Source organism: Schistocerca gregaria, chromosome 2, assembly GCF_023897955.1.
Source record: "Schistocerca gregaria isolate iqSchGreg1 chromosome 2, iqSchGreg1.2, whole genome shotgun sequence".
Taxonomy (NCBI): domain Eukaryota; kingdom Metazoa; phylum Arthropoda; class Insecta; order Orthoptera; family Acrididae; genus Schistocerca; species Schistocerca gregaria.
The window spans coordinates 812,590,060-812,605,011 of NC_064921.1; the positions used below are offsets into that span (position 1 = coordinate 812,590,060).

The 14,952-nt window shown below is 45.5% G+C and overlaps 1 protein-coding gene across 1 annotated transcript in view; it reads right to left on the reverse strand.

Annotated features, from left to right (window-relative positions):
* LOC126335120 (vesicular glutamate transporter 2-like) overlaps positions 1-14,952 on the reverse strand; it is a 141,395-nt gene that overhangs the window by 44,473 nt on the left and 81,970 nt on the right. The window contains exon 5 of the mRNA XM_049998074.1: positions 12,626-12,800. Coding sequence (XP_049854031.1) covers positions 12,626-12,800 — 175 coding nt within the window. The remainder of the gene's footprint in view (positions 1-12,625; positions 12,801-14,952) is intronic.

Genomic DNA, 14,952 nt, shown 5'->3' on the forward strand with positions numbered 1-14,952 from the left:
ACAAGACTTCTGGTCAGGTGACTACAGGGTTATAAACACAAAATCAAATAGGGATAATGCAGAAGTAGGTTTAATGATGAATAGGAAAATAGGAATGCGGGTAAGCTACTACAAACAGCATAGTGAACGCATTATTGTGGCCAAGATAGATACGAAGCCCACACCTACTACAGTAGTACAAAATTATATGCCAACTAGCTCTGCAGATGACGAAGAAATTGATGAAATGTATGATCAAATAAAATAAATTATTCAGATAGTGAAGGGCGACGAAAATTTAATAGTCATGGGTGACTGGAATTCGGTAGTAGGAAATGGGAGAGAAGGAAACATAGTAGGTGAATATGGACTGGGGCAAAGAAATGAAAGAGGAAGTCGCCTGGTAGAATTTTGCACAGAGCACAACTTAATCATAGCTAACACTTGGTTCAAGAATCATAAAAGAAGGCTGTATACATGGAAGAAGCCTGGAGATACTGACAGGTTTCAGATAGATTATATAATGGTAAGACAGAGATTTAGGAACCAGGTTTTAAATTGTAAGACATTTCCATGGGCAGATGTGGACTCTAACACAATCTATTGGTTATGACCTGTAGATTAAAACTGAAGAAACTGCAAAAAGGTGGGAATTTAAGGAGATGGGACCTGGATAAACTAAAAGAACCAGAGGTTGTACAGAGTTTCAGGGAGAGCATAAGGGAGCAATTGAAAGGAATGGGGGAAAGAAATACAGTAGAAGAAGAATGGGTAGCTTTGAGGGATAAAGTAGTGAAGGCAGCAGACGATCAAGTAGGTAAAAAGACGAGGGCTAATAGAAATCCTTAGGTAACAGAAGAAATATTGAATTTAATTGATGAAAGGAGAAAATATAAAAATGCAGTAAATGAAGCAGACAAAAAGGAATACAGACGTCTCAAAAATGAGATCAACAGGAAGTGCAAAATGGCTAAGCAGGGATGGCTAGAGGACAAATGTAAGGATGTGGAGGCTTATCTCACTAGGGGTAATATAGATACTGCCTACAGGAAAATTAAAGAGACCTTTGGAGAAAAGAGGACCACTTGTATGAACATCAAGAGCTCAGATGGAAACCCAGTTCTAAGCAAAGAAGGGAAAGCAGAAAGGTGGAAGGAGTATATAGAGGGTCCATACAAGGGCGATGTACTTAAGGAAAATATCATAGAAATGGAAGAGGATGTAGATGAAGATGAAATGGGAGATACGATACTGCGTGTAGAGTTTGGCAGAGCACTGAAAGACCTGAGTCGAAACAAGGCCCCCGGAGTAGACAACATTCCATTGGAACTACTGACGGCCTTGGGAGAGCCAGTCCTGACAAAACTCTACCATCTGGTGAGCAAGATGTATGAGACAGGCGAAATACCCTCAGACTTCAAGAAGAATATAATAACTCCAATCCCAAAGAAATCAGGTGTTGACAGATGTGAAAATTACCGAACTATCAGTTTAGTAAGTCACAGCTACAAAATACTAACGCGAATGGAAAAACTAGTAGAAGCCGACCTCGCGGGAGATCAGTTTGGATTCCGTAGAAATGTTGGAACACTTGAGGCAATACTGACCCTACGACTTAACTTAGAAGCTAGATTAAGGAAGGACAAACCTACGTTTCTAGCATTTGTAGACTTAGAGAAAGCTTTTGACAATGTTGACTGGAATACTCTCTTTCAAATTCTGAAGGTGGCAGGGGTAAAATACAATGAGCGAAAGGCTATTTACAATTTGTACAGAAACCAGATGGCAGTTATAAGAGTCGAGGGACATGAAAGGGAAGCAGTGGTTGGGAAGGGATGACTGGGTGTTGTGTGATGTCCTTAGGTTAGTTAGGTTTAAGTAGTTCTAAGTAGACTGATGACCATAGATGTTAAGTCCCATAGTGCTCAGAGCCATTTGAACCATTTTTTGTTGGTAAGGGAGAGAGACAGATTGTAGCCTATCCCTGATGTTATTCAATCTGTATATTGAGCAAGCAATAAAGGAAACAAAAGGAAAATTCGGAATAGGTATTAAAATCCATGGAGAAGAAATAAAAACTTTGAGGTTCGCCGATGACATTATAATCCTGTCAGAGACAGCAAAGGACCTGGAAGAGCAGTTGAACGGAATGGATAGTGTCTTTAAAAGAGGATATAAGATGAACATCGACAAAAGCAATACGAGGATAATGGAATGTAGTCGAATTAAGTCGGGTGATGCTGAGGGAATTAGATTAGGAAATGAGACACTTAAAGTAGTAAAGGAGTTTTGCTATTTGGGGAGCAAAATAACTGATGATGGTCGAAGTAGAGAGGATATAAAATGTAGACTGGCAATGGCAAGGAAAGCGTTTCTGAAGAAGAGAAATTTGTTAACATCGAGTATTTATTTAAGTGTCAGGAAGTCATTTCTGAAAGTATTTGTATGGAGTGTAACCATGTGTGGAAGTGAGACATGGACGATAAATACTTTGGACAAGAAGAGAATAGAAGCTTTTGAAATGTGGTGCTACAGAAGAATGCTGAAGATTAGATGGGTAGATTACATAACTAATGAGGAAGTATTGAATAGGATTGGGGAGAAGAGAAGTTTGTGGCACAACTTGACCAGAAGAAGGGATCGGTTGGTAGGACATGTTCTGAGGCATCAAGGAATCACCAATTTAGTACTGGAGGGCAGCGTAGAGGGAAAAAATCGTAGAGGGAGACCAAGAGATGACCACACTAAGCAGATTCAGAAGGTTGCAGTGGGTACTGGGAGATGAAGAAGCTTGCACAGGATAGAGTAGCATGGAGAGCTGCATCAAACCAGTCTCAGGACTGAAGACCACAACAACAACAACAACCAAATTTCAAACTTATTCGTGGCAATTGGAGGCAATTGGGGGTTTTTTGAAAAAGTGCTCCTTTAATTCTTTGTTGCGCACTGGAAATGTCAGTTAATAACATACCAGCGATTAAAAACTTCAGGAGATAGTAATATGCAAGACAAAATCGCACGTTACAGAAGCTTAGTGTAGCGCAACATATGGCCACTGTGGTTGGTCAGAGGGGTGACTACTCTCTGGAACCGAAAAAAAGGGAAAGCTAAGTGAAGTTTCCATCGATGGTGTTTAAGGGGGGTCCTACGACATGCGCATGGACGTTGTGACGAAGAATTATGAAAAAACAGATTCTTAGAATGGAAAAAAATAGAGATGCGGCGTTCGAAAGTGAAGAGTAATGCGTTGCAGGTTCGCGTCTGACGACGTTCATTTTTTTCCCTCATATTCCCGTTTTGTAAGAGAAGATTACTCTATAATATTTGATGTTATATGTATATAAGTGCACTCTCTCTCAGTCATGTGTTTGTGATTTGTTCTACAAGAGTGCTTGCTGCTTACAATACTTGCAGTAAGATATTGTGCAGTTTCTTGTTTAAAGTCTCATATTTTACATTTTCTAAAGATAGTGCTGCTGAATAGAAACAGCGATCAAGAAAGAATGATCTCAGGCTTGGGCACTGAAAAGTGAGAATGTTTTATCATACAGGGCTTTTTACATTACAAATTCTTGCAGCAACGACATTTGAACTTGTCCATGTTAAGTGTAGTAAAACACAGGCAATGTTTGTATAAATTACGCGAATTTCTGTTTTAAAACAAACAAACGTGTGTGTTTGTTGCTTCTCACGTATTATGAGCGGTGCATCAGCTAAGTGGCAGCGGAAGGAATCTTCCACCTGGGCCGGAATGTTGAAGTCGTCGAACGCAGACACCAGGTAACCAAATGCCGTGCGCGGGAAGAAGACGCCGGAAGCTTCCCTCAGATGCTGTGGCCTATATTTTTAACTCTTAAATTACACTGAAGAGCCAAAGAAACTGATACACCTGCCTAATATCGTGTAGAGCAACCACGACCACGCAGAAGTGCCGCAACAAGACGTGGCTTGGACTCGATTAATGTCTCAAGTAGTGCTGGAGGGAACTGACTCCATAAATCCGTAAGGGTACGAGGGGATGGAGATCTTTTCTGAACAGCACGTTGCAAGGAATCCCAGATATGCTCAATAATGTTCATCTCTGGGGATTATGGTGGCCAGCGGAAGGGTTTAAACACAGATGAGTGTTCCTGGAGCCACTCTATAGCATTTCTGGACGTGTTGCGTGTCGCATTGCCCTGCTGGAATTATCCAAGTCCGTTGGAATGCACAATGGACATGAATGGATGCATATATGGATATGGACATGTCCGAAAGAACAGCACCATTGATGACCTGCAGCCCTCTAGAAGGAAATAAGAATTATATTAATATCGTCAGCTGCTCACGGCCGTTGATATAGATCAATGGGGACAGGTGACAATGTACGCCCGCACCGGGAGTCGAACTGGGGATCTCCTGCTTACATCGCAGACGCCCTATCCAGCTGAGCCACCGAGGGCACAGATGATAGTACGACTTTCTCGCGCACGCCTCCCGCGAGACTCACATTCTCACCTTGTATGTCCACACACTACATTCGTAGTGTCCCACCCCAAGACACCCATTACTCGTGGAAGACATGTCCCAAAGAACAGACACCATATCCATATAAGTATATAATTCTGGCGATACTGGCCATGACCTTCTTCTTCTAAGCGGATGTACACATTTTCCCCGAACTCTTACGGGACTTGAAAGAATGTCCCTGCAGTCGCACTATCATCTGTGCCTTTGGTGGCTCAGATGGATAGAGCGTCTGCCATGTAAGCAGGAGATCCCGGGTTCGAGTCCCTGTGGGGGCACACATTCTCACCTGTCCCCGTTGATTTATATCAACGCCCGCGAGCAGCTGGCGGTATTAATATAATTCTAATTTCGTTTTGAATGGATGCAGGTGATCAATTGGTTCAAATGGCTCTGAGCACTAAGGAACTTAACAGCTGAGGTCATCGGTCCCCTAGAATTTAGAACTACTTAAACCTAACTAACCTAAGGACATCACACACATCCATGCCCGCGGCAGGATTCGAACCTGTTACCGTAGCGGTCGCGCGGTTCCAGACTGTAGCGCCTAGAACCGCTAGGCCACCCCGGCCGGCCTTTACTGTGTTTCAATGCCTCATCCGGGGGCTAGCTGGTAGTAGCATGTGCGCTGCTCCTCAGCTGAAAGACAATAATTGTACAATAGAAGACAGTTAAAAATACAGAAAGGAGAAAATATGGCGGACATATATATAAATAGGGGGAGCAGTACGGAAGAGAACAGACAACAAAGGGGGGACGACTGTAAAATGGAGATGAAAACCGTAAAAGTAGCACACACACATAAAAAACCATACATTGGGACAATTAAATAACACAATTCGAAGTATGACCAGGGTATAAAAGTATCGATGGACAGAATAGCACATAACAATCACTGACACTAACACTATGTACAAGCCGGCACACAATTAAAATCACAGCTCTTGATGCACGGCAGAGCAGCACCAAACAAAACACTAAAGCCGGCCGCTGAGGCCTAGCGATTCTAGGCGCTTCAATCCGGAACCGAACTGCTGCTACGGTCCCAGGTTCGAATCCTGCCTCGGGCATGGATGTGTATGATGTCCTTAGGTTAGTTATGTTCAAGTAGTTGTAAGTCCAGGGGACTGATGACCTCAGATGTTAAGTCCCATAGTGCTTGGAGCCATTTGAACCACAACACTAAAGCAGCACATTTGAGAATGGAGAAAAACCTGGGAGAATCTGCCAGGGAGGGGGGGGGGGGGGGGACAAGGGAGAAGAGAAAAGGGGGCGAGAAAGGGGGATGAGGTGGGAGGCGCACCGAACGAGGGCTGGGGAGGGAAGGGACGGGAGAGGAAAACAGCTGAGGAGAGGGCGCAGGGACTCAGAGAGGAAAGGAGGAAAATCCGCTCTGGGAGAAGGAGGGGAGAGGAAAAAGGGGGCCCTGGGGGGGCGGGGGCGGAACGAGGCCAGGTTACAGTTGGAAGGAAGGGCAGATGTCACGGCGAAGTTCAACATCTGGGAGGGGAAGGTGCTGGAAATTTCCCTGATGAAGGAGATGGAGGGTGTGGAGGTGGAGAGAGGGAGGGATACAACGATACAGCGATAGAGGCTTGGCAATTTGCGGGGGTTGAAGGTGTAAACGAGAGGGTGGGGGGGGGGGGGGGTAATCAATCCTGCAGACAGAGTAAAGGATGTGGTGATGTTGGAGGAAATGGTGGAGGTGGGAGAAGGGGATGAGGTCATACAGGAGTCCTGTGGGGGAAGGAGGCAAATATGGAAGGCATGGTGGAGCACGTGGTGTTCGAGGATTTTGAGGGCCTTGTAAAAGTGCGAGGGGTGGGGGGGTGGGGTGGAGATCCAGACACTGCTGGCATAACAGAGGATGGAATGAATGAGGGATTTGTAGGTGTGGAGGATGGTAGAAGGATGGAATCGCCATGCCCAGCAAGACAGGAGTTTCAAGAGACGGAGGTGGGAATTGGCTTTCTGTTGGATGGTCAGGAGATGAGGGGTCCAGGTGAGGTGATGATTGAGGGTGAGGGCAATGTGTCTGAGGGTGGGGGTGAGTTGGATGAGATGACCATAAATGGTGAGGAAGAAATCGTGGAGACGATAAGAGCAGATGGTGTGGCCTATGACGATTGGTTCAAATGGCTCTGAGCACTATGGGACTCAACTGCTGTGGTCATCAGTCCCCTAGAACTTAGAACTACTTAAACCTAACTAACCTAAGGCATCACAGATATCCATGCCCGAGGCAGGATTCGAACCTGCGACCGTAGCAGTCGCACGGTTCCTGACTGCGCACCTAGAACTGCGAGAGCACCGCGGCTGGCCCTATGACGATTGCTTGGGTTTTGGAGGGGTTGAAGGGTAGGATAGAGAGCCAGGAAGGTGGTGTCATGAGCATATTGGAGGATGTGGACAGGAGGGGTTCGCTTGGGCATATCGGTACAGGAGATAGAGGAGAGGGAAGAGTGTGGAGATCTGGGGGACACCAGCAATGGGATAAAAGATACAGGAGTTGGTGTTGTGTAGGGTGATATAGGAAGGTCGGCATGAGAGAAAGGAAGAGACCAGACAGACAAAATTGATAGGCAGAGTGTAGGTTTGGAGTTTAAAGAGGAGACCAGGATGCCATACACGGTTGTAGGCATTTTGAAGGTCAAGGGATACAAAAATGGTGGAGCGATGGGAGTTAAGCTGTAGGGAGAGAAGGTGGATGAGGTTAAGGAGTTGTTCTTTGGCGGAGAAGGAGGGTCAGAAGCCACACTGGGTAATTGAGGCAGGTGGTGTTGATTAAGGTGCTGATCGATATGACAGAAGAGGATGGATTCAAGGCCTTACTGAAGATGAATGTGAGGCAGATGGGACAATAGGAAGAGGCGATGGTAGGGGTTTTCTTGCGTTTGAGGAATAAGAGGATGCGGGAAGTCTTCCACAGGTTGGGATAGAAGCTGGTAGAGAGGATGACGTTGTAGAGAATGGCAAGGAAGGAGAAGGGGCTTTCTCTAAGGTGGCGGTAGGTGACACAGTCGTGACCAGGGGCCATGTTGCATTTTGACCGGAGGTTAACTTTAATGTCTAGTGCTGTGACTGGAGTGTTGATGTCAGAGGGGGCAACTGCCCCAAAACTGGAGATGAGGAGCAAGTGGAGCAATCGAGGTATTGGCGCATTCCTTAATGGTGGTGAAAAGAGAATAATCAAAGTGGTGATCATCAGGAATGGAGAAGACCTCGGAAAGGTGGGAAGCGAAGTGATTGGCCTTAGTGAGGTTGTTGGGAAGGGGGCGGTCGTTATGGAGTAGGGGGTAATGGGGTGCGGAATGGGAACCAGTAAGGCGATGGGAGGTGGACGAGTACTTGGATGAGTTGATAGGGAGGATGGCGTTGAGTTGTGTACAGGTCTGCCGCCAGTCCCGTCGTTTCTTTTCTGTAATAAGTTTCCATACATGTCACTGTATTTGCCAGTGGCGTTGGAGAATATCCCTGTGCGCAGGAAGGAGCGATAGAGGCAGAGAGATTCGGTGAGGAGGAGGACAGCCCATGGAGGGAGAGTGGGACAGTGGGTATGGATGGTTGTAGTAGGAACATGGGCCTCCACAGCGTCAGTAATGGCCTTCTGAAGGAAGGGCGAGGTGTGGATGATGTCATCAGGATGGTGAGGATGCTGAGAATAAGGTGTTCAGTGGGGTCATTGAGGAGGGGTTGTGGCCTGACAGGGATATACTTAAGGTGGCTGATGGCAACTTCACCCTGCGCTTGAGGACCAGGAGCATCAGTGCAGTGGAGGACATAGGGGGAGATGCGGAGAGTATGGAGGGACTGGAGAAAGGTTTTGATCAGGAGGAAGGTGTCGACCCGGTGGTGGGAGAGAGTGTTCATTACGAGGTATTTTTTGGTGCAGAAGGAGCAGATGTTATGGAATAGGACGCAACGCCCGTGCCACGCCATGACGAGAAGAGACGGTGGGTGAAGACAGGGGAGGAAGAGGCTTAAACTAGGATATCAAGGAGGGTGAAGGTGAAGTGGGCTTGGTTGTGGAAGTAAGTGGAGAAGGTGTTCACGTGAAAGATGGAGCGTGTGGCGAGGGAGATCTGTTGGAGAGTGTGGTGACGTTGAAAAGGGTGAATGTTTTGGAGGACTATGGTGAGGATCCGGATGATGTCTTCAGCCGTGGGGGAGGGGGGGGGGGGGGGAATTGTTGAGATGGACGGGTGGATCGATGGAACGGATAGGGACAGTAAGTTCAGGGGTGGGTTGAGGATCGTGCTATTTGTAATGGAACTGTTATAAGCTGATGTCCTTGCTGACAGGGTATGGCATCTACCTTTTTGCCTTATAATACGTTCGTGGATACTGAAATTTTTACTTATGTACGTTACAGACAGACAATAAGACTAGCATTTGGACAAGGGAGGATAAGTGCGTCTTAATGTAGCTAAGGTAGAAATTTTATCCACGTCCATTTGATAAAGAAACTGTGTGAACTGCGAGCCAGATACACCCGAAAACTGCCGCTGGATCACGCTGCAATAGCTTATATCTTGTTCAGGCATCCGTAACGTATGGTCAAACCGGATCGTTCTGAGCGTTCGGGAGGATGGTGGAGATCAGGCTAGCGCGTTACACGTTGAATGCCACGGCTCGTGTGACGACAATTGAACGAGCAGAGATGGCGATTATCGCTGAATGAACTGCTTTTCTGTTATATAGTTTCTTTTCACCCCAGTTTAAGCTGACTGTTGAAACCGCTCAAAATAGCCGGTTTCTGGGATAACAGGCTTTCAGCTTTTTATTCCTATCATTTTCTGTAATAAACTTATAAATCGAACAACGATTAGAAAATACTGGCTATCTCAGTTTCAAGGTACACAGAAACAAAATATTAAATCAAAGAAAACTTAGTCCGTCTTCCGTTTGCTGCTTTCTCGAGAAGAGATAAGTGGTTGGGTACTATAAAAAGGCACCAGTATTCTCAAATTGATTTCTAATTTATTGAAACTCTTCTAAAATATCATGTAGTAATACGGGATCGCACCAGAATTGGACATTATGGGTAGTCAGTGGTAAAGGGTGAAAACAGTTTGAAAACACTGTTCTTCCTGTTAATTTCTCCGTTTTCAAGGCCTACAAGCAGATGAAGGCATATTAAATGGACACAGGCAGCAGATCAGCTACTTTCTGTTTTTATTGTAGACTATGTATGGAGCGTTTTTAAGTTTTTAGTTTAGTACTGTTACGATAATTTCCTTCCTCTTTTATTATTTCATAGAAATTACAGATAAATCTTTAATCTATTAAAGGAAATGAAGTATTTTACTACATTTCTACGCCACTTCGTAAAAATATTTCCAGGCCAAGGTTGTTGCCATTCTGCAATACAACGGATGTTTGAGGAAGCAGCGAGAAACTACAGTACACAGGCCACGTGGAGGACAAGTATTGTACACTGCACGTACCCGCGTACCTTGAGCCATGAGACACGGATGCAGGGGCATAATTGTCTCAGCTATGCTGTGCCAATTCTTATCTCATACGTTTGTTGCTCGTTTCTGTCGGCATATTTATTAAAACAGCACTGATCGTTTATCCAATTTTCTATTAAAATGCAATTATTCAAACGAATGCAAATTTTACGAATAAAAATTACTCCTTTTTTTAAAATGTTTATTTAAGAACCAAAAATTTAGCACTGCTGCTGTCGCTAATTGGTATTTCGTTTTCTTTACTCGGATACTAGTAAAAAATAAAAAAAAATATCCGTTATAACCGCGAACAGAAAGAGATCGAAAAACACCAGTTATTCGGAACTAAAACACCAGTATCGATTTTAACCAGCCGGTTTTTCCCGTCTCTATTAACAAAGCCTGTCTCCGATCCCTGTCGGTCAGGATGTTTTCACGTTCGCTGTTCTTACGCCGTGTACAAGGCTGTAAGTGAGTGCTATAGCGTTCCTTATAGATACGTTGAACATGCTGCATTGGTACATAAAAAATCTGGCAACTTCATTGGCAGTGTGCTCCGTCCAGACACGGTAGCTCCTTCCTGCCTTTCTGTCAAGTGCCCATGCCGATTCATCTCGCAGCGCTCTTTCCCTCAAAACTGTAGTTTGTAATTTACTCCAGTTAACTCAAAACCAACGAATACTATCAGAGGAGTGTAGGAGTCTTATGATTCATTTATTTTGATTGAAACAGGCTCTTTCTGCCTTATGTAAGTTAACGGCCTTGCCGTAGCGGTAACACCGGTTTCCGTCAGATCTCCGAAGTTAAGATTTATAGGGCTTCATTGGCACTTGGATGGGTGACCGTCTGGTCTGCCGAGCGCTGATGGCAAACGGGCTGCACTCAGCCCTTGTGACGACAATTGAGGAGCGACTTGACTGTGAAGTAGTGGTTCCGGGCACAAAAACTGACAACGGCCGGGAGAGCGGTGTGCTGACCACATGCTCCTCGATATCCGCATCTGGTGACGCCTGTGGGCTGAAGATGTCATGACGGGCGGTCGGTACCGTCGGGCCTTCAAAGGCTATTCGGACGGAGTTTTATATACGAGGACTGGAACTTAAATACTGGCAACTGTTTATTCACAGCCGATACAAAAGAGATACATGCTTGCACCTGTTACTGTTGTTCATCAAAGTAGTCACCAGCACCCTTTGCCAGCGATGTGAAAAGCGTGGTATACCGTTAGCAGAGCCTGTTCTGTTGATGGTGCGAATGGAGCGGTCTACTGCCTGTCGAATCTCTGGAACAGATCTGAAGCGAATGCCACGAAGTGGTTCCTTCATCTTCGGAACCAAATCAAAGTCACAGAGCAGCCACAGCTTGCGCTGTATCCGGCCGCGCATTGTCGTGGGTGGGTGCGCGGGTCGTGCAGAAAGTGTCGCCGTTTCTTTCACAGAGCTGGTCGCAGGTGATGCTCCAAAAACGAACAGTAATACTGTGCATTGACGGTCAGCTGTTGAGGGACGTAATACGTTAGGATGACACCATCACAGTCGTACACGAGAATCACCTTAACTTTCACCATACTGGGGCTCTGACGCATTTTCGACTTTCGCGGCGACCCACAATGACGCCATTCGTTGGACTGGCGTTTCAGTTTCGGCTCGAACGATGTGGCCCATGTCTCATCCAGTGTTGCCATACGGCATCAGAAATACTCTCGTTCGCGCCCATAGCGCTCCAAGTGCGTCTGAGCAGCGTCGTAACGCATCCATTTCTGCAGTTCCGTCAAGTCATGCGGAACCCATCGTGATGCAATTTTTCGCATACCCAGGCGTTCCTTCAGGATGCGAAGCACAGCCGTATGCGCTAATCCGCTTTCGTGAGCGAGCTGACGAATCGTATGGCGTCGATCACTATCCACTAACGCGCCAACAGCTTGCACTTCTTCTTCAAAGGCTCTAGGACGAGCTGCCCGATACACGTCTGCCACAATTTGCCGACCTTCGTTGAAGGCTTTTACCCAACGTGCCACTGTTCCGCACGGCAATGCCGATTCCCCACACGCCTCTTGAAAACCTTGATGACACTGTCGTGCTGTACGACCTCCGGCACATTCAATCTTGATCCAACTCCGTTGCTCCTGTTTCGAAAACATAGTGACACCGTAACGTTAGACCACTCGCTCACAAGTGACTGTGTTTCCCTTGGTTGTGTGTGCCCCGGTGACGTGGGACGGGCGAGTCCATTTGCTCAAAAGTAAGGTAGGTATGTCAAAAACGTGTGATATCAGCGACAGTAGTAGATTCCATTGCATAGTGTCTCCACAGCTGTGTTGTCACTATTTAAGTTCCAACCTACGTATATAATTAATTTCTTATTTATATCATAGAAGCCCACTGTAATGACGGCAGCCATACAAGGAAACTTGTCTATGACTGAATGAATGAATAAATAAATAAAACTGACTGATACATAAGCACCACTTCACTGACATGGTTCACGTTAGCGGCGGAGGATCACGTGATTGCCTTGTAAGAAACATACACCATGTGCTGTTGTTCAGAGCGACTATTGTGCTCTTTTAAGGGAGTGGCTAACATTTTCTCCAGTGAGGTTGTGAAATGAATGAAATTTACCTGGCAGTGAGACGTAGCTGGATCATTAAGTGCTACACAGAGGTTCATCTGCTTGCGTTGCCTTACCACAGATGTAGAAGACGGCTTCCCAGCCGAGGTTGGACGCTATGACGCCGGACACGGGCAGCGACACGAACGTGCCGAAGTAGCTGCCGGAGAGCGCGAACGTGGCGAGCCGGCTCCTCTCGTGTGGAGGCGCCCAGCGGGACCACACGTGGTTGATGGCCGGGTGCGTCACTCCCTGGCACGGGCGTAACAGTAAAAAAATCACAATTATTCAAATTATTCTGTCTCTGAGCTAATATTCAGATACAGCGCATCCTTCCCCTTGACATCAAAACTTACCAAAGTAAGGTTAACACCGAAACCGATTTCAGCATGCTCGAAATCAAAAGACCTAGTCTGCTCACTTAGTTTCCCATATAACAACAGGATAATACTCTTTTTTAAAGGACAGAACAAGAAATTCATTATATCCAGCTACAAAATTAATTCGAAGACAATAAAATCTTTCAGGACAAACAGCAAGGTTTTCGTGAGGGATAGTAAGACAGTTACAGCAACAATGGACTTAATTAGGAAGATAAGGCAAGGGTTTGTAGACAGATAAAGTGTGACACTGACACTCTGTGGCCTCAGCAAGGCATTTGATTACATCTCGAACGAAATATTGCTTAGCAAATTAAAGCGCTATGGTTTGGAGGTGTTGTACTGGCTACTCTTCAACCCAATCTTGAAAACCGAAAGCAGGTAGTATCAGCTCATGGCACACTCTCCCAGGGACAAAATCTAGAGCACGGCGCACCCCTGGGGTCCGCCATAGAACATCTTCTGCTCCTTACATACGGCAAGAATCCGAGTTGTAACAGACAAATGTTACGGTCTGCTGATGACACCGCTCTTTTTACGAAAGCAAACACAAGCTCTGCAAGCAACAAACATGCACCCTGGTAACATGAAAGAATGGCTCATCGACAATCAAATGAAAATTAATGAAGAAAAAACACGTCATCTGATCTGATATGCAACCTTAGCAACGTTGGATACCATGATAATGCGGACCAGGGGTGATTCTATAAGTCGGTGAAGGGAGGGGGGGGGGATAATGGTGCTGTGGGGAGAGGGTCTGGGGGAATGGAATATCGCTTAATAAAATGAGAGTTGGGGTCCTCCACCGACAAACTGGTAATATTTGGTGTTGCTTAAAGTAGTTTTTGGCAACTGTTTTGGAGTTAAGGGTAGAAACGTGTCTACAGAATGTGTGTACCCGGGAAAATAATACGATTTGACGCAGATGTCCGGCGATTTCGAAGTTTTTGTCTGGGCTCAGCAATTTAAGTGTTGGTAGGCATACCCGGCATATGTAGCAAAATGGTTCAAATGGCTCAGAGCACTATGGGACTTAACATCTGTGGTCATCAGTCCCCTAGAACTTGGAACTACTTAAAATTAACTAACCTAAGGACATCACACACATCCATGCCCGAGGCAGGATTCGAACCTGCGACCGTAGCAGTCGCGCGGTTCCGGAACGACCGCCTTAACCGCGAGACCACCGCGGCATATGTAGCTTTCTTGATTATTGTAAGTGGTACTCGTACATTAATGTACATTCAATGAATATTAATAAATAATAAGGCTCCCATTTTAAGTTAAATGATATTTATTGGTTTAGATGGTAAGCTATTTGCCGCTCTCATTATTTTGTTACAATTTGTTTGAAATACGTTGCAACCTATATTGCCACATAATTATAAAAAGGATTGAATCTGATAAAGTAATATATTCGCTGATTTCTGAAGTTATTTTATCCAGTGTAATGTGATACTCCTTTGGGGGATGGGGGGAGGGGTACTGTAGCCCCCATAGCCCCCCCCCCCCTTGTCACTGCCCCCTGATGTGGAGGCTGTCAAACTGCCGGGATTCATGATTGACAGAAAACTATCAATGAATGAGCACGCAGTGAATGTGTGCTACAAACTCTACCGTGTAATATACATCCTGAAGAGACTAAAAACGTGCATTAACTGACGCATACCTTATAACAGTGTATTAAGCACTATTTCATAGCCACATAAATTATGGCCTACTGTGGTCAATGGTGTGGCTACTCATACGTCGTGCTACTATGACCACCCATTAGCGCTGTTCAGTCAGGAGGCTACCGACTTCCAGAACTTGTCATATCAACAACTGCAATTTGTCACGAAGACCATGTAGGCTACCTCGTGGGCGTGGGAGACCAGCGACCGCCCATCTACGATGAAGGCAAATGCCATGTCAGAAATGTCTCAAATGAAAACATTTCTGTATATGAGTACAAGTGCTAGAAAAGGGCGTATTCCAAGGTATGTGCTCTCTCTTTCTCAGTTTTTCTACTGTTTTTTTTCACC